This window comes from Pelecanus crispus, unplaced genomic scaffold (genome assembly GCF_030463565.1).
Source record: "Pelecanus crispus isolate bPelCri1 unplaced genomic scaffold, bPelCri1.pri SCAFFOLD_61, whole genome shotgun sequence".
Classification (NCBI taxonomy): domain Eukaryota; kingdom Metazoa; phylum Chordata; class Aves; order Pelecaniformes; family Pelecanidae; genus Pelecanus; species Pelecanus crispus.
The window spans coordinates 477,031-501,444 of NW_027461487.1; the positions used below are offsets into that span (position 1 = coordinate 477,031).

The 24,414-nt window shown below is 56.8% G+C and overlaps 1 protein-coding gene across 1 annotated transcript; it reads right to left on the bottom strand.

The window, feature by feature from the left end:
* Window positions 1-1,027: 1,027 nt before the first annotated feature.
* LOC142597064 (maestro heat-like repeat-containing protein family member 2B) lies at window positions 1,028-21,366 on the bottom strand. The gene is made up of 35 exons (XM_075727499.1): window positions 21,240-21,366; window positions 20,628-20,767; window positions 19,150-19,272; window positions 18,431-18,596; window positions 17,933-18,031; window positions 17,230-17,381; window positions 16,699-16,842; window positions 16,071-16,163; window positions 15,482-15,551; window positions 15,257-15,370; window positions 14,698-14,771; window positions 14,243-14,362; window positions 13,099-13,206; window positions 12,744-12,903; window positions 12,339-12,379; window positions 11,905-12,046; window positions 11,146-11,198; window positions 10,602-10,709; window positions 10,235-10,354; window positions 9,912-10,034; window positions 8,917-9,075; window positions 8,566-8,688; window positions 8,181-8,248; window positions 7,678-7,813; window positions 7,477-7,572; window positions 6,551-6,674; window positions 5,796-5,905; window positions 5,203-5,355; window positions 3,517-3,722; window positions 3,098-3,260; window positions 2,609-2,802; window positions 2,060-2,197; window positions 1,749-1,860; window positions 1,256-1,414; window positions 1,028-1,141 (listed from the first exon to the last, which is right to left on the bottom strand). Exons 1-35 carry the CDS (start codon window positions 21,364-21,366, stop codon window positions 1,028-1,030), a joined length of 4,332 nt encoding a protein of 1,443 aa, XP_075583614.1.
* Between the last annotated feature and the right edge of the window lie 3,048 nt (window positions 21,367-24,414).

Here is a 24,414-nt window from a genome sequence, read left to right on the forward strand (position 1 = left end):
CGAGATACGCACACACACGCCAACACACGCCAACACACACACACACACGCCAACACACACACACACACACACACGCGCCAACACACACACACACACACACACGCAGAAGACACTGATACAGCCAGTCACACAGACTGCCACAGATGAGGTGCTGCCGTCAACAGCACCCGCATGCAGGACTCACATAAAACACAGCCAGCCACGTCCCCTCCTCCTCTTGGGCTGGCAGAGACAGGAGGTCACTAGTGCAGGCACACAGAACACTCTCTACGTTCACAAGCATACAGATGTTCATGGATCCCCTGCGTACTGGCACAGCCCCTCTGTCCACTGGTACCTCTGCCCAGATCCCAGCCCTCTGACCCACCCCATGGGTCCGCTACTCGCCAACTGGTCCATCTTCGTGCTCCCTGCAAACAGGCAGCACTCACACGTTTCTCCTGCAGGCACCCCACACTTGCCAATCTCCCCAGGTGCCAGCACAGACCCTCTGCCCACCTGATACCTCAGCCTAGACCCAAGGCCCTGCAAGTCACCAGCTGGTCCAGCTTGAAGTCTGCTGGTGGATGCACACGCACACCCCATGCACACCAGGTTTGGGGAAGATAGAGACACTCACAGAGCCTCTCACTCACCTCACTCATGCTGGTCTCCCCCAGTAGGTGGTTTACAGGATGTACACCGTTCCTGCCACAGAGCCTGGTGGTCAAGACCCCCACTCGCTGCACTGAGAACCCCTACTCACTCCACGAGCTGCACTGGGACCCATGCCAGTAGCTGGCACCACAAGCCAGGGGTGCCTACACCCCCTGGTTGACTCCAGTAGCTGGCACCCAGTCCACCCATGCCAACCCCCAATAGCTGGCACATAGTCCTTTCAGTTTGCATGCACACAGGATAGAGAGCGAGATTACACAGAGAGATTGTTAAGAAAAGATTTAACAAGAAGATACGAGAAGACAGGACAGACATCATCTGTGTCCTGCTACCAATTAGTTGCCTCTGGAGAGACTCTGGCGTCATCAGGTCATCCGTCATCTGAAACTTCTTCAACAAGATTAGAGGGGACAACTCCTCTTGTGCCATTGGTCAGCTCTGCTACATACCAGCCCTCTCCATCCACATCTCCAAAGATGTAAACCTATTGTCCAGCAACTAGAGGAAGCACTAGTTCAGGCAGCTCATTGGGACCATCAAAAGGATCATAGCTCTATTGAGCTACGAATGCTCGAAGCTCTGCTGGTTGTTTTCTCACAGCCTCCAGGAGGATGGACTCCTTGTCTGCTCCCAGGTTAGCCTGGCATGGCCTGGAAATGATGTGGTTGGATCTTTCTCCTTCCAGCTGTTCAAGTTCCTGAAATAGTTGCTGGTGTTGTTCATTTAACTTCTGGTACCGATCATTCAGTTCAATCAGCTGGGCTCGAAACAGTTGCAGGGTTTCTTTGTGTTCCCTGTGTACTTCTGCCTGAGGCCTCTGCAAATACTCGCTTTCCTCCTCTTTCCTCTGGAGCGCTAACTTTGTCTCTCCTGTTCCTTCTCCAGCTGTTGACTTCCTTCTGCCATTTCTCTCATGGCTTTCAGTTTGCGCTCTGCCTCTTTCAGCTGGGTTGGAAGACAGATGTTTGTCTGGATGGCAGAATCTCACTCCTCTGCCGCTTGCGCTAGTGAGTCTGGTGAGCTAGACATCCCAAGCAGCAGTATCTCGGCAAAACCCCTCTGAACCCTTCCTTCCCCACCCCCTGCCTTACCTCAGCAAAGAAAGCTGTAGCACTCACCCGCAGCTTAACTGAGGAGGAATCCAGCCATGGCAAGAGGTTCCTCACCACACAGGGGGAGATGAGCCCAGCATGGAGCAGGACGCTGTGCAGGGGACACAAGCGAGGGACACACCAGTTGCCCAGGGAGGCCACAGGCCGGGTCTCCAGAATTCACTTGCGCTGACACAGACGCTATTCTTTTGCTCAGGACAGCTTCCCAGGCACACTGGAAGGGTCCCAGCAGCCATTTCCCTACGCACAGCTCCACAGAAGGTGGCCAGATGCATCCCTGGGGCTCTTACCTGCTCAGGAGACACACCCCCTCAGGGTGAGCCAGGGGGTCTTCCAGGCGAGCCCACACTGCCCAATTCATGAGCAGCCGCATCCATTTCTGCGCCATGCATTTGCCTAGCACCAACTCTATAGCTGAAAGGAAAATCCTGGCAGAAGAAACAAAACACAACAAATCAAAATAACACCACCACCACAAACCCAAAGAAATCTCAAATCACAGCAGGTTAGGGGAAGACTTATCTTTAGCAGAGCTAAATACCCCTGAAATGATGCTTCATAGCCTCCAAGACTGCAGCTAACAACACTGGCATTTTTGTCATGCCCCAAACCCACTGAAGCAGAAGGAAACCCATACCCCTAGACTGACTCCATGCTAGATACTCCTGCCTAGGAGCTGGAGTTTCTCCATGAAGGAACAGAAGTAAACCCAACCATGACTACTGGTTTCCACATCTAGGAAGTGGGGCAGGTGAAGCTCTCCCTCAGCTCCACAAAGGCACATGCCTTGGTGAGGGGAACTGAAGCCAGCCCCTCCATCTGCCCCTTCAGCTCCTTACCTGCACGGCTTCTCTTCAAGCACCTGGCCCTCAAGGAACAGTTGTCTCCAGCTGCTTATGGGGGAAAGCAGCCTCTCCTCACCCAGCGTTTCCCTGGCCCGCCTCATGAGGCTGGGAAGAAGGTGGGGAAGCAGTTGCCTGAGCTCCTCTGTGCTCCTCAGGGCAAGCACCACCTCGGAGATGGCACGGGTGATCTGCAGAGAAACATGACCAAGAACCACCTGTTCAGGCAAGGCCTTTTCCCACCAGCCTGGTTCCCCTGCCTGCCTGGGGCAGGGGGGTTACTGTCCACAATTGTCACTTCTGTGACAGCCTTGTGGCTCAGGAGCACAAAACTGTCCCGGCTCCCCACACTCCTTGAGGCCGGCCCAGCACAGTGCCCTGGGAGTCTCCACGGGCATCCGCAAAGGGCACCTGACTCCCTCATGCCAAGGTATGAGTTAGAAAGCAGATGCAAAGCTGCAGAAACGTGTGTGCCATTGAACGTACCGACAGAGTCTCCAGAGCAGTCTGACGGCTGTGCCGCTCACGAGCAGAGGAGTGAGTCCCCAGGTGGTTGTTTCCTGCTCTGTTTAGTTTCTCTACTAAGCACCTCAGGATCTGAATCCCAAGGACGCTTCTTCCCAGGCTCCTCCACAGCTCCACCATGTCACTGCAAGGGAAGAGACGTTCACACCTGAGCCTGTATCCTCGCAGTCCTGCAATGCCCTCAAACCTCCTCACCTGCAATGGGGCTTACAATGCCCCACTCACAGCAGATGCAAGCCTGCAGTCTTGCAACACTCAAGACTGTTCAGGCAGAAAAAAAAGACCTGCTTCTCCACTGCCCCCCCCCCCCGGCCCCCCCCCCCCCCCGCCAGTACAAGCAAGCTGCAGGGTCTCTGACTACAGTGGGGAAGTGCACATACCTGTCATACCTGTCCATAGGCAGACCTTTCTGCAGGAGACTGCTGATCACAGCCTCATGGTGAGAGCGGGCGAGAAGAAACACCATATGGAGCAGGAAGGGCCTGTGGGTGCTCTGCTGCATGTAGGTGTAAAGGGTGTTCAGGATTTTTGGCACCTGAATGAAAGAAGAGGAGAAAGAAGGGCTCAGTGCCTTCTTTATCCCCTCCTGCGGGGCCCAGACACAGTCATTCAGCACATGAGCAATGCCTGCTCCGTTGACACAGAGTCCAGATCTAGCTCGAAACCTCACTCCTTCCACCCTGCCTGACCCTGGCTCATGCCTGGAGCTGAGCCTGCTCTTGGCAATAGCGCACACGCATGCATGCACGCGCACGCACAGATGCATGTTCTCACAGGCAGAGCCTCAGTCACTGCACGTGCCTGGGCCCAGACGTATGAGCAGCTGCGTGCGCTGTGTGCACACAGAGGACATGGACACATTTCACACCCAGCACTTAAATAACTCTCCCTATGTGTTATTGTGCAATGCAAGAGCAAAACCAAACACACTCTTGCAGGGCCTGTGCAAGGGCACGTGACTCCTTCCAGAGGAACCCAGTTCTCCAGGGACACTATTCCTTGCCTCTGCCCTCCTTTCCCAAAACTCCAACGCCGTCGCTACACAGAGGACCATCCCCTGAAGAAAAGGGTGTTTGTTGGAGCCTTTCACAGCTAGAAGCCGTGGTCATGATAAAGACAAAGTGGCCGCCAGTTCCCTCATCCCGTGGAAGAGCCCAGCTTCTCCCACAGCTGCCTACCTCTGGCCTGTGGTGCAGACACAACCCGCTCTGTGCCTGGGGAAGTAGCAAGGAGTGACCCCGCAGCCCATGGATGCGGCGCTCTTGCTGCCTGGAGCGGCCGCTGGCTCTGCAGGGATGGCACAGGGATGCCCTGCCCTGCCTGTAACAGGAGCTGCCTAACAGCTGGGTGAGCTTTAGCTCAGCTGGGCATGATCCTGTGGGCTGCCACCCATGATTGCCATCACGGTGACCGACCTCTGTCAGCGGCAGACAGCCACTGAGCTAGTCCGGGCTGAGCAATGTGCTGGTGGCCCTAGAGCCCAAGTGGAGCGCAGCAGAGCACAAGTGGAGGAGGAGAACAGGAGCCTGGAAAGGGCAGGCACAGCATGAGGCCAGAGGCTCCCAGGCTACAAACAGGCAGCAACTGGTGGCGAAAGGAAGGTCACCTTGCAGGCTGGGTAACACCACAGTCAGGGAAAGCAATGAGAGCAATGAACAGGTACCCAACCTGTGGAAAACCTAGCATGCCCAGCAATGTTCAGAGTAGAGAGAATTTGGAACCAGTGAAGAAAGAGCAGGGTGAAGTGGGTCCCGGGGCAGGGAGGACTGACAGTGACCCTGAGGAAGGGGAAGAATGGCAAGGGGCAAGGTTGGTGCCTCCCAGTGCCTCACTCATGGGAAGGAGCTGAACCAACAGGAGACTTTGGACAAGAAGTGCCCATATCCTTTGTCACCAGCTGGAGCAGACACCAGCAGCAGGTGCTAATGCATGACTCAGACCATCAGTAGCCCCTTGGCTCAGCACACAGGCAGCATTTCTTGAGCCCATGGCAACTGCACAGGGTGTAGTGCAACAGCCAACAGGAGAAAAGACAAAGTCAAATGGAAAAAAAAGGTCTCCTTTACCTCCTGGAGTATTTCCTTTCTGCATTCCACCAGGAAGATGAACACCCACTTCCACACTGCTCTTGCACATGCAGGTGTGACATGCAGCAATCTGTCCAGGATGGCAGTCAGAAAGTCCGTAGCCTGTGCTGGAGGGATGCATTTGCAAACAGCCTGGAAAGAAGTCAGGAACAGGAGAGACCGCATCACAGCTCTGCTCCAGCAATTCGGAAAGGAAAGCAAACTTGACAGGACTGTTAGTTCAGCAGTCATGGAGGGGGCAATCACTTGATCCTCCTGCTGTGCATACAGTGCTGTTTACATCTGATGCAGCTAACCAATTTGGAAGTGCCTCCCCCCATGTTGTTTGCTCATATACCAAATTTGTATTCTGACAAGAGCACTCACACACGTGTGCGCACAAACACACCCATCATGGTATCTACTCCAGCAGGCCTAGAGGACAGTCTTGTCTCAAAGCCTCCTGCTACTTGCTAACAGCAGCCGTTCCAAACAGCTCGCTCTGGAGACAGTAAGAGACTCTGGAGGGGAGCAGGGAGACATGCAGGAGGCCAGGAGCCGAGCCCCCACCCCGCTGGTCTGGGGCCAGTTACCTTTGCTAGTTTGGTACAGGTCTCCACCAGAGTCTCGGTGTCTGGGCTGTTCAGTGCCTCACAAAGGCACCTGATCTCATCTGCCTGAGGCACCACCTTCATGGTCTTGGCTGGAACAAACACCAGGAGAAAAGAGGAGTCACATCTACAGAAAACCCAACCTCTGGCCCCAGGTACCAATAAAGGAGAACCCAAGTGGTGGCAGTGAAGGCCACAGGGAAACCCAGGGCTCCTGAACTCGGTGCAGCAGGACTTCCTGACCCCAATAAATGGCTGACAAATCCTGGGCTGGAAGGAGCCCTCTTCCTCCTTGAACTGTTTGCTGGGACTTCAGGGATTCAGCAGCCTCTGCTCCCAACAGCTGTGTCCCCTACGTCACCCTCTGAAATATCAGGGCCCTCATCCAAGTGAATTGTCTGACCACCATCTGTCTCTCCTTGAATGTGGAGGGAGACAGTCCCCAGCATTGGTGACAACGTCCTGCTCTCAGACAGCAGTGGGGGAAGGCCCTGACCACCCAGCCTCACACATGCCCCAGGGAGGTCGGACTCAGCGACCCTCTCCCAGAGATCCTTCCTGAGATGGCCAGGGAGGCAGAGAGTTAACAGGGTGGGGGCACAAAAACATCTGAGCTCATTGACTCCCCCTTCCTTCCCTGGGACAGGGCCTGGCCCCACGGGACCCCAGTGGTCACCAGGCCAGGAAGGGAGGGAGGATCAGGCTGAGCAAGTCTGGGAAGCGCCCGCTCTCCTCACCTTGCATTTGGAGAAGGTAGCTGAGGCAGACCCATGCCTTCTTGCGGGACGCGGCCAGGCAGTCGTTGGTCAGAGTCCCCAGCAGTCCCACCAGGGAGCCAAACTGCTTGCAAGGACATCCTCTCTGCAGGGGAGAGCAGCAGGAAAAGGGTCACAGGCAGACCCAGCACCTGCTCGCCTCTACCGCCCATCCTGCTCCCTGAGCAGCGACTGGGCAGAGGGGCAGGCAGAAGGGCTGCCCCGTGATCCCAGGAGCCCCGAAACCCAGCACCCAGTTGGGCAGGGCTCCCTTCTGGGGCCGCAAATGCTGGGAAGAGGGCACCAGAGCACGCAGGGGATCCCTACTTACCATGAGCTCAGATTGCTCCTTGCAAGCTCCCAACACATGGGCACAAACCTGCAGGGCTCTCTCCCGCTCCCATTCATTGGCTGAGGTGAGCCAGCCTTTCAGGACCTGAGGCAGGGTGTATCTCTCTCACAACCGGCGTTTTTCTCTCCCTGAGATCCCCCCCCCCCCTCCTCCCTCCTTCTCTGGCCCCTTCCCAGCACAGCCCCTGGCCCTACCGAGCACTGGCACTGCAGCCTCCACTGCCTTGCGCTCTCCAGCCACCTCTGCCCTGAGGCAGGTGTTGCTTCCCTGACAGCATCTCCCCTCCCCGGCCTTCCCCCAGGCTGCTCTTTCCCAGCTCAGGGCTGGCTCTTGGCTTTCCCTCTGGCAGGGCCTACTTCTCTGCCTGTCCTGAGGCTGCAGTGGCCAGGCGCTCCCACCCCCCAGCTCAGCCCCTGGCCCCAGCCAGATGCACACTCTCAGAGCAAAGAGCCAAAGCCCCACTTTCCCATAGGAAAGGCATCCACCTCCTATCACCCTCTAAAGCCTCGATTCTCTGCCCCTGCAACACTTTCCCTGTTGCCCCATGACTACTCACATGGACCACGTCATCAAAGCAGGCAGAGGTCTCCTCTGCCTCCAGAAGGGTTTCTATAAGATGCCCCAGATCTTCCATGCTTCTCCTGTGCAGAACCTGAAAGCAGGAAAGGAGAGCTGAGTTTCTGCATCATGGGGACTACCAGTGCGCACTGAGGTGGCATCCTGACCCAGAGGTGGGCAGGCAGTGGCCAGTGGGTACCTGCATGTTCACCGCTGCCCTCGCTATCTTCCTTCTCTTGTTCATCTGCTCCTTGGAAGGATAGGACAAGACACTCTGGCAGCACACTGCCAGCAGGTTGCAATTTTCCACCCTGCTCAGAGGTGGCCTCAGCTTGCTGGCCAGAGGAAAAAGGAAGAGAAAAGAGAAAGGAGATTGACTAGCTCTCTCCAGAGCGGCTTAAAGCACAACTGGGTTCCTCCTAAACGAGGGCCCTGTATCCAACACCCCCAGCCCCATGCCAGCAAGCACTGCCTTCAGCTCCAGCAATTCCTGCCACATCCCAGGCAGCAGGCAACCTCCCACCTGCAGGTTAAGGGGGCTCCCTGGAGCTCCCTTCTTTTGGAGACACCCAAAATGGGGAACACCCTCCCACTCCACAGCCCCAGCAGCTCCCGGCCCCATGCTCAAGGCCACTGGGGCTGTCCCAGCCAGCTGTGATGGAGTACAATGGGAGTCCCCAGAGCCCAGGGAACAGACCTCACCTCAACTCCTCCAGGGCCTGAAACACTCCATACACTAGGGAGTCCCAGGGCTCCCCCTTTATCCAGTCCTGCAAGTCCCAGAAAGACAAATGCAGAGTTGGCAGCAGGCAGAGACAGGGGACAGCCCTCCTGCCTCCCCTGGGGACAGGCTCTGTTGCCAGGCCTGGGCAGACACTGCCCCGTCACCCCCACGGATCCCCAAAGGCACCACAGGAGCGACCCTGCTCCGCAGCCAGCTAGCACCAGCACCCAGCAGCCCCACTGGCTCAGGACACAGCTGCAGGAGCTCGCATGAAGTCAAGAGTCCATCGTGCCTCTGGGGAAACCAGTCTGATGGCACAGCCCAAAACCCCCCCATGTGACTGCCCTGGCTACGGGCGCTCACCAGCAGGGTCTGCGTCGCCTCCTGCTTTGAGGAGAGCTCAAAGTTGCTGCAGTCGCCCACAGCCTGGATGGCACAGCTGACCTCAGTGATGCTCTGCACCAGGGCGAGCTTGAGCTGCAAGTCCTGAGGCCAAAGACAGAAAAGCACCCCTTGAACTCTTTGAAGGGCTGAGAGGTGGCAGGTGAGCGTGGGCAGGGGGAACCAAAAGGGGGGGTTGGATCTGTACGTTGAGGACAAACCCTTCCTTGGGGGATCTTTAGAAAAAGACCATCCGTCTCGGTATGCCCCAGCCCCTAGGGGCTGGAGCTGGGGCACCCAGGCATCCCCGCCCTGTGTGCTCCATGCTCCTACCCTCTGTTTGGCTCTGGAGAGCCGCAGGATGTTGCCCATGATTTCTTTATCCACACGGGTGAGCAGCTGCTCCTTGGGGGCATGCAGCGCAATGCCGCTGTAGGTGCGCATGAGAGCAGCGCGAATGCCCTGGGCTTTCTCCTTCTTCCACCGCTGTACCTGTGTTGACAGAGATGCCCTGAGACATCAGCCCCGAGACTCCTGCGGGCTCCTGCAGCAGGCCCTGCTCCGGCACCTTCACCAGCTCCTTGTTTCCCTGGGCACCTCCCAGCAGCTCCCCAAGCTGCTCCTTGAGCTGCGGGAGCTCCGGGACTGGGAGCTGTTCCCATCCTGCAGCTTGGGTTCTTGCATGGGGACGGGGAGGAGGGTGCAGCCAGCATTGCACATGCTGCTGGCTGTTTTACCACTGATTTGAGAGGTCAGGGAGCTGTCTGGAACCTTTCAGTGGAAAGGTATCTGACATCGCTTGTCATGGTCCTGCTCAGAGATGCCCAGCCTGTGCAGGTCAGTGGTGCAGAGGAGCCCAGTCTGCTTGCCTCCCCAGACCAGGCTGCACTGCTCTCTCTGCAAGGCCGTGCCCTGCCCAGAAAGGTTTCCCCACAGCCCCCAGGTGGGGAGCAGAGCCAGCGAGACCTCACCAGACTCCTGCTCCTGGCCCTCAGCTTTGAGGAAGGGACAGAGGGTCACACTGTGCCCACCCCATCTTGTTGCTAGCTCCTGCTGAAGTTCAGTCAGGGGCAACGTGGCTGCCAGCAAGGAACCACTGCAGCTGCCCCAGCTGGGTGGCTCTGATCCACCAGGTGTCAAACCCCATCGTTTCCAAAGACACCTCAGGGGCCCCAATGCCAGGACGTCCCCTCTGAAAAACAGGTCTCAGGTAGCTCTTACAAGAGGGCTAATCTGAAGGCAGCTGCCCCGGTTTGGCTGCTGCAGGTGTGGAAGTGGAAATAAGGCTGAAAAAGGAAAGCCAAGCAGCAGAACCCTGGAGCCTTTACCTTCCAGCCCGTGGAAGTCTGATAGAACCAGCCTCTGGTGAAAGCGGCAGAGAACATAGTCACTGTGTCCAGGACCAAGTGGAAGTGGCTCTCGGCAGCATGGGACACAACAGAAATCATTCCCTGCAACCACAGAGAAACAGAGAGTTGGCTCCAGCCCATGCACTTGGCTGTGGCCAGTGACAATAGCCTGACAAGATGTTGCAGCAAGGGGGAAACGGCAGCAATGTGGAAATCAAGGAGATATGGAGCCGGGCCAGCAGCAGCCCGCTCTCTCCCCCAGGAACAGGCAGGGCATGCTCAGGACATGAGCATCACCTCACCTGGGCCTCAGACAGCTCCACGGGGCTTGTCTCCTGGAGGAACCTCAGCACCTGCCCTTGGACATATCTGAGGTCCCGACAAGCTGCCAGCGCTGTCCCAAGAGCCTTGTACAGGAAAAACTGAAAGAGAAGAGGCCAAACGCAAGATGCAGTCACGGCCCGACCCATCAGGAGAGGGCTGGCCCCAGATGGACCCAACCGCCCCGGGAGCAGGCAGGGCCGGCTGCGGTGTCAGGCTGTAGCCAGCCACTGGGGCAGCCTGGGGAAAGTGCCTTTTGAGGGTGAGGGAACAGGAAGCAGTGAAAACCGCCTGTGTGGGCAGAGCAGTGGCGCCGGCCCCAGCCCTGGCACGGGGCAGGAGACGCACCTTCTCCCAGGAGCTGGGGGCAGAGCTGCCCAGCTGCTGGCTCAGCTCCTGGCTCAGGCCCACAGTCCAGGCCTTGTCCTCGATGGGCTCCAGCGATGCTCGCAGGAACTGGGGTGAACAGGAGAGGAAGCGAGTGTTCCCCTGCCCTTGGCCAGGGCCCTTTCCACACTCGTATGTCCCGGGATGCTGCTGGGGAAGAGCTGCCGGGAACAGCAGTCTCTTCCCCCACCCCACGCTCTTTTCGCCAGCCTCCCTCTTCCTCTAACACCTCAGGCGAGACCCCCCAGCACACCAGACATAGAGGAGGAGGCAGTGCTAAGGCACGTGCCACAGCGTTAGAGGGCATTAGCCATCAGCCATGGCACGTGTGCAGACAGCAGCTCCTCTGAGCGGGCAGGCACCTACTGCGGGGGGAGGCACAGGGTGCTCATGAGGTACCCCCACCTCCTGCTGCCTACACAAGCAGCCCCGAGCTTTCTCCCACAAGTTTGTCTGCTCCCTCTTCTCCCCCTCTATTCCTGACACCCCCGCAAGGATGCTGTACCTTAAGCACACGGTGCTCCCACTCTGCAGAGTCCACGGAGCTCTCGGTTTTTCCTAGAAAGCAAGAGGAAGCAAAAGCTCTTGCTGCTATTTAAGCTCACACCAAAGACAAGCCCTGTGGTCTCCTCTGCGGTCAGACCGCCCAAAAGTCCCAGGCCATCAGGCTAGAAAGCACCTACATCAAAGTCTTTGTGAGGCCAAAGACACAGGAAGGATCCCAGGGGCATCTGTCAGGGCCACTGATTCAAGCTGGGGAAGGACATACTGACCGCAGCTGATCCCCACTGCTTGACGGCAGCTCCCAGAACAACTCCGACCACTGAGACACAGCATGCACCAGCAACACGCATTTTCTCCTTAATGACCCACCGCTTTCTGCCCATTTGTAGCCCTTCTCCCAGGCTACTGCCAAGGACGGCTGCTACAAACCTGGCCTGGCCTGGGGACTTGGTCCTCCAAAGCCAAGGCCTGCACCCGCTCCAGGAGCACCAGTCCTGTCCCTCCCCCAAAGACCATCCTGGGCAGGACATGGAGGTGCCACCAAGACCTGCCATCCAAGGAGACATCAACGGCCCCACCCATTCCCTGGGCTGAATTGACACCAGGGGTCAGCTGCCCCCAGCCTCAGTGCTGGCTCCCTGGAACAGGAAAGGCAACAGAGCAAGTCCTGGGGACATGAGGACAATTCTCCTCCATCACGCTGAGAAGCTGCATTTTCCTCCCCCCGCCCCCAGCCTCTCCCTCACCACCCGCACTTTACCTTCCAGGTACTGCAGCAGGAGGGGGATCTCGGTCGCCCACACTGGCCCCAAGGCTCTGTGGATCCTGCCGTGGAGAGCCTGCAGCAGCTGCAAGGCAGCGACCGTGCGTTCGCTGCTCGCGTAAGGAGCCGCTGCCACCACCTAGGCAAGGGCAGGAGAGAAGGGTCACTCCTGCTGCCAGAGCCACAGCTTCTCCCGGGAGGGAGGGAGGGAGGGAGCCTGGTGCCATTCGGCCAGCAGCAGGCAGCCGATGGCTTCACCTGGGGTGCTGCCAGCCCCAAGAATGGAGTGGGATCCCCAATGGGCTCGGGCAGGCTCGGCATGCTGCCTCCTCCTCGGGGGCTCCCAGCACTGGCCTTAACAGCATATCCGCCCTGGGCTCTCCCACCACCCCTGGCCAGAAAAGCTCTTTCCCCAGGGCCCCACTACTCACCAGCAGTCGAGTCAACAGGGCCTGGGGAGCCGGCAGCTGGGCTGCGGGGAGGAAGAAAGGCTGGGTGAGCCGACAAGCCCCCACCGTGCTCTGCCCCGTGCACCTCCGATGCCCCACACAGGGCTGAGGGCTGCGAGCAGCTGCACTGCCACAGCGCTGGCCCGGGGGGGCTCCCCAGGGCTGCCCAGCATGAGATGAAGGCAGCTCATGGCCAGGAATGAGTCCTGGCTCACCAGCAGAGTGCTGCGAGCAGGAGAGCCAGGCCTCTGCACCGGGCAAGGTGCAGCAGCACCTGCCTCTACCCTTTGGTTTTCCTGGGCTCCTGCTCAGGGCTGGTGGGGTGCAGGGAGACACAGGCTGGCCCGGCCCCTGGCCAAACCCAGCAGCACTCACTGGGGCTCCTACCTTGCTCCTGGGAGTCCATGCCATCCAGATCTTCCTCTTCTTCCTTGCACCCTGCTCTCTCCCATCTCTCAACTAGGGCTCGGAGACAGCAGGAGAGCGGGATCAGCATGCCGCTGTACTGGGCTGGCACCACATACTGCAGCAGCCTTGGCCACAGGAGCTGCAGAGAAGCAGCGGGCAGTTTGCCACATTGGCATTTCCACTCAGCTCAAAGACAAAAAGGGTGGTCTGCGTTTCCCTGAGCCTTGTGCACTTCAGCACACATGAGGGGAGAGGTTCAGGGCATGGGGGGGCATGAGGAAAAACATCCCGAAGGCAAGAGGAAGCCACAGCAGCAGGGCAGAGGGTGACTTACTTTGGTCATCCCTCTCAGAGAGACATCCAGCGAGCTCAGGATGTCCATGCACAGGGCTTGAAGAGCTCCATCCTCTTGGGTTTCGCAGGCAAAAAGGCCTCCTGCCACCTGTAAGACAGAGTTGGCAAAATCCCCATTACTCTCGGCTCCTGACTGACACAGCTCAGGCACAACTCACCAGTGCTCCTGTGCCAGCCTCCTGGCAGCACTGATCTCCTGAAAGGGGAACAAGGACAGCCGGACCCAGCTCAAGGACCAGGTCCCGGACCCTGGGAAGGACTGGAAGCCTGGGAGCAGAGAGCGACGCTGCTTGTCTGCACAGTCCCCCAGGGCCTAAATGCTGCTCTCATGCCAGCAAAGCAGAGGTGAGGAACGTGCCCTTCAGCATTGTTGTAACTCGGTGCCAGCCCTGGCAGCAGCACGCTCAGCCCGACAGATGCAGAGGAGCACCCAGAAGCCCTTTCCTTTGCCCTGCTCCCAAAGCAGAGCCTCCCCAAGCCTCAGAGCAAAGTGACACACACAGATCTCCCAGCTAGAGGGAAGCTTCAGCCAGAGGGAAGATCCTCAGCAAGTCAGTGGGAGGCTCAGCCATCCCCAGCTTTCATCTCCTGGGCACCCAGCTGGAAATGCTCATGGAAGGGATGGCCAAATGGCCTGTCCCCTTGCCAGAAGGGATGCAGGCCCCCAGACTGCTATTGGATGGGCAGGGTGTGTTTTGGAGGGCTAGGGCACAAGAACACCACAGAAATCTCCTCTAGCCAGGCCCACCTGTCTGCACTGGCTGTGTTTTGCTGATTGTCCATGAGCATTTAAGGATGAAGGATGTCCTGTCCCTACCAGCCCCTCCCTTTGCAAGGTGGCTTTGCAGAAGGCGCCTGTGGGCACAGCTCAGCCCATGGGGTGTGCAGGCAGCCCCACAGTCCTGGGTGGCATGCCCGGGTGCAAACCCACATCATCCACTGACATCTCCACCAACATCAGCACAGACGCCCACAAGGAACAGCCATTGGGAGGCCACTCCGACGGCAGTGCCAACCCTGATGGCCCTGCAGCGTTGAGCTCTCCATGGCCAAAGATGCCTGCAGGAGCTCTCAGCGCAGTCAAGGCACCGGTCAAAGCTCTGAGTGTCCTGCTCTGCCCTTACCAGTCTGCCCGAGGTCCGTCTGAACTCGATGAAGATGTGCCCCACCACATCCCATGCCCAGCGGCTCTCAGAGCCGGAGCTGAGCAGCTCCCTGATGAACTCCAGAACTGCCCTTCGCACCTGCCAGGAGAGAGTGCGGTTACGATCCTCCTGTTCAAAATCCAAAAGGAAGATGCCTTTGCTTGGGGGCAGCCTTTGTGGCTCAGGGAGAGATGATGAGTGCACGGCAGCAGCTTTCACTCCTGGCACCAGGGCTGGGCTTTAGCACCAGGCTGGATGGGCATTTGCCCCACAGAGCACAGCAACCTGCCTGCTCCACTCTGCCAGCTCTCCCCGGGGAGGAGCCATCACCCACCACCTGGGCAGCGTGCTGGCGCTTTCCCAGGCACTCCAGCTCTGCCCCGAGGGTTTCTCTGCCTCCCCTGGTGGCACTGTCCCTTCCCAAACCAGCTCACCTGGGCACTGGGGTCGTTGCACACGGACCGCACGGCCTCCACCACCTGGGGCAGCTTCTCTCTTGTCGCAGGTGCTGGAAGACATACAGAGAGGTGTGCGTTGAGGCACAGCCTAGATGGCAGAAGGGATCCCTTGAAGATACCAAGTTTTTTGCACACCAACGGGACAGAAAAGTGGGGTCTGACTGACTTCACAGGAGGCAGTGGCATAGCCGCAGCAACTCTGTTTCTACAGGCACAGCTATTTTATAGGGACTGAAAGCTATGGTAATATGGTAACACAGAGGACAAGACAAATGGCGTGGATACAAGCAGCTCCTGTGCACACCAGCCCACCCGCCAGCCTGCCCGTGTTACTGAGCTTGGAGCATCGTCCCTGGTGTGCCGCCATTTCTAACTGCTGGGGGAGTGCTTGAGCCTTGTTGCAGGGTGCCAGCTCTGCTGGGGGACCTGCTCTTTGTAGCTCCTTTTGGGTGCAGGTGCACCACTTTCAGCCCATTCCTGCTCTCAGCCCAGCAGCCCCAACCCCTGCCTTGTGTCCCTGGTCCGTGGCACTGACCATCAGAGTGGGCCAGGGCTCCCAGCAGGCCCAGGGCTGCCACGCAACTGGCTTCGCTCCCACCGCTCAGCTGGGAGTGTAGAAACACAACCGTCTCCTCAGGGCAGCTTTGCGCTGTGGGGAAGAAATCACATTCTGCGTTAGCAGGCAGCTGCCCCTGACCGCCAAGGACAGGGAGAGAGCTGCCATGGCACGGCGGGGCATTGCCCAGCCTCCTCTCCTTACCCTGCAGCATGATGCAGCGGGATAGCACTGCCTTATGGGCTGGGCCAGGCTCCTTGGTCACATCAGAGAGCTGTGGGAACAAGGTCCATTTTAGAGAAAGTCGCATCAGTGTTGAGAGGGACTGAAAAGAAACAGTGCTCTCTGCTCGCCTCTCCCAGGGCACTCTGGGCACAGGATCCACAGCCAAAACCCAGCCCACACCACAGTGGCCCCAGGCACACACAGAGGTTTGCAGCAGCCCAGGCTGCCCAGGAGCCGAGACTGAGCAGCGTTAAAAGGCTGCCCTTAGGGTACCAGCGCTGCAGAGTCCGCCTGCAACTTGACCAAGAGGGAAATTGCTGTGGGAACCGGGCTGCCCCTCAGGCCCATTCCAAACAGCCAGGATCAGGCCTCCTGCAGCCTTAAGGTGGCACCTAGGTGACAAATCCTGGCATCCTCCTGGCCTGCAGGAAAGTCCTGGCGGAGGGACACCCTGCCCGGTTCTGCCCTGTCCTGCCCTGCCCTGCCCTGCCAGCCATCAGGTCTTTCCCCTCCATGGCAATCAGGTGTGCAGGCCCCAGGCTGGCGGCAGGGCGCAGGCTCCCCTTACCTGGCGGTGCACAGCGGTGCTGATGGCAAGAGCCGTGCCCTGTGGGATGGGCGTCTGAACTCCCTCCAGTATCTCCAGGACATAGCTGAGGCTCTACAAGAGAACAGGGGAGGAAGAGGAGGCTAAAGGCACCTGGGAAAGGAGAAACCCAGCACATCTGGGATAAGGGGAGTCCCTAGCACCGGCTCCCAGGGAAAGCCCCAAACCCTCCTAAATGGGGCTTCTTGCTTGCAGCATCAGGAGGGTCTCTTTCCTCTGAACAGAGCCCAGTGTTGACAATTCAGTTTCCCGGCACTTCCCACTCATCAGACCTTGCCCTTCACTGGACAGGATTGGACATGGCCCTGGGCATTAGGGCAAAGCTCTTTCCGCACACAGAGCCCCAGGGAGGTGGCAATGCCTCATTTCCTGAGAAGATGAGCCGCAGGGACTCTTGCCTCTCTCGTGCCCCCCTGGGTTTCTCTTTTCTTGTCCAAAGAGCCCAGGAAGCCTCAGGCTTCCTCTGATCTCCTTGTTCCTTCTCTAAGGGCGTCCCAGCTCCTCCTGGCACCCCACAGCTCCCCAGCACCTCGTGGCACTCTCATAGATGCCCCCCAGGAGCCACGCTGAGCCTTGCGCAAGACCTCACCTTGGTGACCCGGGAGGTGTCTCGGACCTCCTGGTATTGGTGCAGGAGCCAGAGGAGCTGCTCACAGGCATGCTCTCGGTGCTGCTCCTCATGCAGAAGGATCCCCATCATGGCAGCCACTGCCCCGAGGACAGCCTGCTTGTCCTGAAGAGAGAAGGGAGAGGCTCTGCTTAGAGGGCTGAAGGTCTGCCTAGTGCTCAGCATCCCCTGGACACCAGTCTGCCCTTCCCACTGGGAGGGGTTTCCTTTCCTTTCTGCCCTGCAGGAGAAGGGCTCACTCCAGAGAGGAAAGAGCACTTCCCCATGCTGATACCCCACCCTTCCTGCAGAAAGGCCCCAGGACTTGGCTGCTTCCTGCCAGGGAGCCCCTAGTCTCAGGCACGGTGCCGACAGGCTCCTGGCTTGGGGTGCCTTGTCACTCAGACCACTCCCTCCCCTCGCCCCTCTGCTCGCACCCAACTGAGCACAGACAGACCCACCAACGTGGATGTCTCTGCTGTGGACCCAGGCATGGAAAGCAGCACTTCTCACCTCTTCATCCTTGCAGTCCAGCCAATTTACCACCACATAGCGGAACACCGGGTAAATGGCTTCACAGAAGTGTGCTACCCCCTTGAGAGGGAACGGGCATTGCTCCCGGTTGCCAAAGTATGTATTGACTGCTTTTGACCATTGCTCAAGAACTGCACCAGGAGAAAGGAAAAGGGAGCATGTGAGAGTCTGCAGCAGGGACGGTCCCTTGCATCCACGCCCAAGCCTGCTTTAAGGACAGTCCCAGGCTCCAGCAGGGCTCAGCCCAGGACCAGATCTGGATCTGAGGGCAATCTGTGCTCTTGAGGCATCTGGATTCAAACACCCCATTGTTTCGCTCCTCCTCGCTCTTGCACCTTCTCCTCCTCAAATGGCCTGTTCCCCTCCAGCATTTCTCACTGCAGCCCCTTCCCTTCCCACACACATGCCCTTTCAGAGCACGGATTTTAATCCCAGAGGAAAGCAGGGGAACAGAAGCCATGGAAAGGGACCTAGGAGTTCCTCTGTGCAGCGCCACCATGTCCTGCCCTCAGGAACCTCCTGGGCTTCCCCTCTCCTTCTGCATACTCACAGGAGTTTGGGAATACCAAGGCTTGACCTCACTGCAGGCTGCACCCACCACGTTCCCTCTGAGATCCCATGAAGGCATTGAAGGCCACCCCAGCCCTGCCCCAGGGGCCCCGGCCAAGGAGCTGACACTCACCACTGCAGACAACGTGCAAGATCTGGCCACTCCCCACCTGGCTCAGCACAGTGCGCAGGGCGAGCAGCGTCATCCCCACGAAGGGGATGCACCGCAGGGCTGCAGAGAAGGCAGGGACAGAGGGACCAAGGTCAGTGAGAGACATGGGAGACTGGGGTCGATCTCTGGCGAGGCTGGGGCTGCTGGGCCATGCAGGGCATGCCAGAGGGCATGGGGAGGGCTGCCTTCCCCAAGGGGAACACAGGAAAGCCCTTTGGGGAAATGGGGAGGAGAGTGGGGGACAGACACCCCATGGGTTTGTTTCCAACAGGTGCCCACCCTTCAGGAACTGGGATTGGGCTGGTAGGGCAGAGCTGCCAGCTGGCCCTGGCTTGGAGCAAGGAGGCACAGCAACTCCATAGCCCCCCAGTTCAACACAGAGTGTTTAGGGAGGGGGAGGATCCCTTCTCGCTATTATCACAGACCCCTACCCAAACCAGGAGGCCGAGGGTGCCGTACCATAGCTGCGGGCCATTTTGCCCAAGGTGAGGAGCACAGTCTCGTCAGGGACCTTCCCCATGGCCTTCAGGTGGCTCTGGAGCTCAGACATGACAAAGTGGAAGTGGGAGCGGGCCAGAGCCACCAGGACATCGCTAGCGGCCGTCTTCACATCACCTGTCACACCCTGCAAAAGCATCACAGGCTAAACACTCCCAAGAAAAAGGCTGAGGCATTCAGACAGGCTGAATGACCCCGTGTCCTCTGTGAAACCCCTTGGGGCAGCTGTGCTCAGGGCCAGGCAGCTGCTGCCTCTTGCTCCCTGGGGTAGGCGAGTAGCTCCCTTGCAAGACAAGGGAGGCATTTCCCCGGCACAGCCCCGTGCCACTGGCTCCTCTCCATGGAGATGCCAGGAACAAATTGTCGCAGACTTGAAACCCCCCTGGGACCTCTCTGTGGGGCTGGTGGGTTCCCACGGCTCTTCCTCAAGGCAGGAGGAATAACCTTGAGCTTGAACCCAGCTCTCTCTCAGTTAGAAACAGCCCCAAGTCCGCGTGTCCGCACAGCTCTCTGCATCCCCTCGCCAAATTCCCTGTAATGACGAGTCCCCAGAATCTCTTCCCTTAGGACCTCCGCTGGGTCTGAATAACCAAGGAACATCTCTGCGCCACTCTGTATTTCCCCCCAAACCAGGGGCAGAGGCAGGCTGCTTTGGTGGCCTTGAAAGAGGACAAGCTCACCTGGGCTGCTCGCATGTCACTGGATGCCTCTGCTATTAGGCGGTTCACGACACCGCTTGTCAAACAGCCATCATCTCCCTGCAAGATCCTCTCCAGCTCCCGGTATGTCTCCACTCGGTCACCCTGGGGACAGACCACAAAGGGGAGTGATGGGACTTGCTTTGCCCTCTTTTCCAGGGAGCCACGAGAGAGACCTGCTGCCCCCCAAATCGTCTGTGTGACATGGGCACGAGGTACGAGCTGCAGGCATCAGTCAGGACAGCCATGGGCAACACTAAGATCTTCCGCAGCGCCTCTGATGCTAGCAGAGAGCCAGATAGGGAGATCAACTCCACCAGGGTAAATGGCTGTGCAGGAGCCAAGGAAGTCACTCCTGAGGACGGGGGATGGTGGAGGTCAGAGGGAAAGTGCCAGGCGAGGAAGGGTGTGACTGTTCACTCAACTCCTGCCTAGGTTTTGGCTAACCCAGCTCATGCTAAGGCCTCATGTATACTGGGAGCAGCACCATTAGATCAAAGCAAGAGCACCATATAGGCAGGGCAGGCGGCCAGAAGAAGCTAAAGGGCCATGATGCAGCCATTATCACCTGCAGATTGCTGTCTGCGGCAGCCATTATCTTTTGTCTAGCAGTTTCCTCAGAGTCCACTACTTTATGGAAATGGCACAGACCAAACCTCCAAGCTGGAGGGTATAAAACATCAGCTTACTCAAAAAGCTTTTGAAGCGGATCCAATAGCAGCTGAGCGGCTGAAGCTTTCATGCTTCCTGGTGTGATAGAGGGGATCCCTGCACTGTGACGGAGGAGGGATGAGCCCTCTCACCGTCGGCTAGGTAACTAATTCTTTTTTTTTGCTCATAGGTGCACTACATTAAGAGTTATGGGTTGTAAGTTTTGAAACTTATGACTTGACCGGTTAAGAAGTGAATTCATGTGATAGTCTAGTCTGGGCAAAAGGGGATTGAGCACCCCTGTTCATCGAGTTCATGTAGTGTATTTCTTAATGAGCTCATGAAATAAAATTTAGATCAGGGAGTATGTTGTCCTGTAAATTTGAGAGCTCCAAAGAGACTGTGACAAAGGGGAAGGCTTGGGAACGAGACCATGGCCCGAGGAGGGGAAGCCATGAGCACTCTGCACCTTGGGGCACAGCATTGCTCCTCACACTGGCAGGAGCACTGGTGCTGGGACAGTTCCCAAACCAAAGCTAAGGAGGGGCCTTGGACACTTGGACAAAGGTGCCGGAGAGATGCTGAGATTTATGCCAGAGGCTTTGCCTTGCCCAGGAGTGTGCTGCGAGCTCCTGGGGAAAGGAGTGGGGAACAGTGGCCTTAGTCCAGCTTGAGCAGCAGGATTAGCGCCTGGGGACAAAGAGCCTGCAGGAGTGCAGAGGTGCCGTCAGGTGAAATCCCCCTCTGCCCTGGCTCCCTGGGGAAGCCAGGGGCAAGGAGGGGAGCCCTCAACCCCCGCCCCGCCTTACCTCATGGTCTTGCAGCTGCTTTAGCAGAGAAGTCCCAACGGCCGCAAAGGTAGTGACGGCCGCAGGGACAGTCCCTGTTGCCCTGCCTCCATCCTCAGAATGCACAGGTCTGGCCTGGGAACACATGCATGGGCACAGAGCTGGAAGAAAAGAAAGAAAAGTATTGCTGGCTGCAGGGCTTCACACCAAGGAGGGGTAAGGAGGCAGGAGGGCAGTCAGTGGGATGATGGGAGAGAGCCTTCCCCTCACTGCAGCACTGGGAAGACCACCTTGGGGGACTGGGCCCATTCTGGGCTCCCCAGTGACAGAACAGCAGCAATGTGCTGGAGCAAGTTCAGTGAGGGGGCCCCAAGCTGGAGAGGGGATGGACATGGGGCTCTGTGAGGAGAGGCCAGGAGGGCTGGGCAGCCCCAACAAGAGACAGCTAGGCCAGGTTGTCTCTGAGCAGTCCCCAGCTGCCCCATGGAGGGCAGGGAGAGGATGGAGCCAGAGCCCTCTCAGAGGTGCCTGGCAGCAAGATGAGAGGTGATGGGGATGCAGCCCCTAGCACCTGGCTGGGACAGACACTGCCTCCAGTAGGCGTCAGCCCCTAACCTCCCACCAGCCCCTCACCTCTCAGCACTCTCATCCTCCTCATGGCAGCAGGATCTCCCAGATCAGTGCACTGCTCTCTCTGGGCAAAAGCCATGAGAAACTGGGGCAGCACCAGCCCCAGGAGGAAGATATAGAGCCTGGCCATTGTGACCCCCCTGTGGGGCGTGGCACCTCACAGAGGGCTGCTGTGACACAAGGTCACAGGGACACATGCTGGGGACACACCATGGGGCAGGGACCACACACGGCAGCACCCTGGGGACCCCCACAGGCCCAGAAATGCAGGATTTCCCCATTCTCCATCACTTGAATTCACTCATGGTCCTCAAATAGCTTTAGCAAAGACTTTCTGCAGACAGCCCTTCCCAGCTCTGTCCTTGATCCATGTCCCCCTCCAGGAAGCCATCCCTGGAAACATTCAAGGTCAGGTTTGACAGGGCTCTGAGTAACCTGATCTAGTTGAAGACGTTCCTGCTCATTGCAGGGGGATTAGACTAGATGAGCTTTAAAGGTCCCTTCCAACCCAAACTATTCTATGATTCTATGACCTGAGGCAACGTGGTCTCAAGGGGACTGTGGTGGTGCACACACACCACCCCCCCACCCCTTATTCCTCTTTCTCTTCAACCGCTTTATGATCTCAGGAATTCCAGGCCACCATTTTTGTGTAGCGAGTTAGTCAGTTAAGTGCCCCTTAATTGTACCAGAAACTCCTACATGGCTGAAGCAGAGAGCAGCCCTGTCCTTATCAAAATCTTTGTATTATCGCTAACAGGGGAAGTGAGAACAGCTACCCCTGACAGACTTGGAACAGAGTGGTATCATCGTTACTGGAATTCCAGCAACTACTGATCTGAATTGTGGCTCAGATGGAAATTTACTGGTGATTAAAGTCAATCATCTCACAATCCTATAAACAGCAGTCCTAAGTGAGGCCCTTTGAGCTCTCCTGGACTGCCACGGGCTGCACCAGCATCTCCCTCCAAGTGCAATGCCTCTCAGAGCTAGCAAAATCTTAAAGTTTGCTAAAACCAGAAATCCATTGCTGAAGACCGACAGCGGAGCCTGGGCTGAAACCCTTCACTCCTCGAGGCTCAACCCTCACCCGTTGAGAAATGCCAAGACATTAGACGTGAGTATTTCACTGACCTTGAGGGGAATTTTTAACAGGTATACCATTTTTACATATGTATTCATGTTTGTGTGTATGCATGTGTGAATCAGTTTAAGCAGTCTGTAGATGTACGATTTAGTTTCCAAGTGAGTCTTATACTGCTGCCTTATCCTTATTCCTATAAACCGTTGACCAAGTCTGAGACTAAGAGTGGACCCAGCCGCACCTCGACTCCTCTCTGAGAAGGAGTTTAGAAAGCAAAGGGGTCTATTCTGAACCTCGTGACTCAGCGGGAGGGTCCTCCTTATCCCCTGCATACACAATCATGAATCACTTTATGAATCATTCCAACTCAGTGTAACTTAATTTTCCTTTATGCACTTCCATGTAGTAATAGAGTGAACCTTGCCATCTTCGAATCTTTAACTAAGTCACTGTTTTGACCAGTTTTCTCTAATCACTTTGTTAATCACTGATGACTGAGTGCTATTAAAATATTACAATCAAATCCTGCGATTTGCTACCAGTAAATTCTAAACTGCTACTAAATCAAACTGTGTGAAGTCACTCATTCACAATAAATTGACATAATCAGCAGGATTCATAAACCCGCATCCGTGACAGGGACTGACCTGGCCTTTGCCCTGTGCATTTTTGTGCCCTGTTTTTCTCCAAAGAGGAGGATCCAGCCTGTGTCCGTGTGTGCCCTCCCCTATGTCTCCTCCAAGAACATTTGCTCCCACTCTCCAGCCAGGACCAAACTAGGCAGAAACTTGAGACCTCCAACCCATCAGACCCAACTGTGTCACAAAAAGACAAAGGAGACTTGTATTCAAATGGAATATCTGTTTGCTGGACTGTGGATGAGTATGGGACAGCTGACCTTCCTAGAAGGTTTCTCAGCTCAAATCCAGATGAAAGGATGACCAGAACCGCCATCTCTACTAGAGTTGGAGATGCACACATATCCAAGCCCTTCATGCTACTGGGCTGGCATAGGATTGCATGTGGGTTCAGAAAGAAATTACCCTACAGTCCTTTGGTCTCTATGAAAGGGTCGATATGTGCACATCTGTTGGTTTTTTGGGTGTGGGGCTGGGGGGGGGGCGGGGTGTGGTGCTGTTACCTCTTAAGTCAGGACACAGGCAATTTGAGACATCTTGCTGTTATTTGACTGTAGTTTTCCATACTGGGTTGTTGGCCTCTGCCTAAAGAATAAGGGAGTGGAATAGGGAATAAGGGAGAGGAAGAGGAAGAGGAAGAGGAAGAGGAAGAAAGAAGAACAGGAAGATGACTAGGAAAAAGTGGAAAAAGATAAACAGAAGAAGAATGAGCAGGAATAGAAGGAGGAAGAGGATAAGGAAGAGGAGGAGAAGGTGGATGAGGAGGAGAAAGAATAAAAAGAGGAGGAGGAACAAGAGGAGGAACAAAAGGAGAAAAGAGGAAGAAGATGAAGAGGAGGAAGAGAATGAAGAGGAAGAGGAGAAGGAGGAGGAGAATTACAGGGAGAAAGATGACAGAAAAACAAGGAAGATGAAAAGGAGGAGCAGGAGGAAAAGGAGGAGCAGATGGAAAAGGAAGACAAAGCAAAGGAGGATGAACATGAACATGAAGGAGGAATAGGAGCAACAGGAGGAGGAGGAGGAGAGGAAAAGGAAGAAGAGGAGGAAGAACAGAAGAACAAGAGGACAATGATCATGAAGGCCAGAGGGAGGAACAGGAGGAGGATGAGGAGGAACAGAAAGAGGACAAGGAGGAACAGGAGGACAAGGGACAGGAACAAGAACAGGAACAGGAAAAGGAGGAGAAGGCAGAGCAGGTAGGTAGATGTGGAGTAATTGCTGGAGGTGACTTAGACATTAGACTTAGATTTACAATTTCAAGAAAAACACAGCATTGAAGAAGCTGTCCAGATGAAATGCAGGTGGATGCAAGGAATCTATCCCATCAGGGAGTTCCCTAAGCCTGCAACCTTGGATGTCGGCAACATGAGGGGAGCCTGGTGCGCTGGCTCTAAGGGGAGTTGCCCAGAGGGAGGAGTGGTGTGGAGACACCACGGCCAAGCTCTGTGATAAGGGA

What these genes read in the sequence shown, in the direction of transcription:
- LOC142597064 (XM_075727499.1), bottom strand. Translation starts at nt 21,366, where the DNA reads ATGGCCAGGCTCTATATCTTCCTCCTGGGGCTGGTGCTGCCCCAGTTT. An exon ending in CTCTGAGAGGGATGACCAAA is followed by an intron (nt 12,904 to 13,098) that starts GTAAGTCACCCT and finishes GCTTCTCTGCAG; the next exon opens with CTCCTGTGGCCAAGGCTGCT. An exon ending in GGGGTGTGTCTCCTGAGCAG is followed by an intron (nt 1,861 to 2,059) that starts GTAAGAGCCCCA and finishes TCCCCTGCACAG; the next exon opens with CGTCCTGCTCCATGCTGGGC.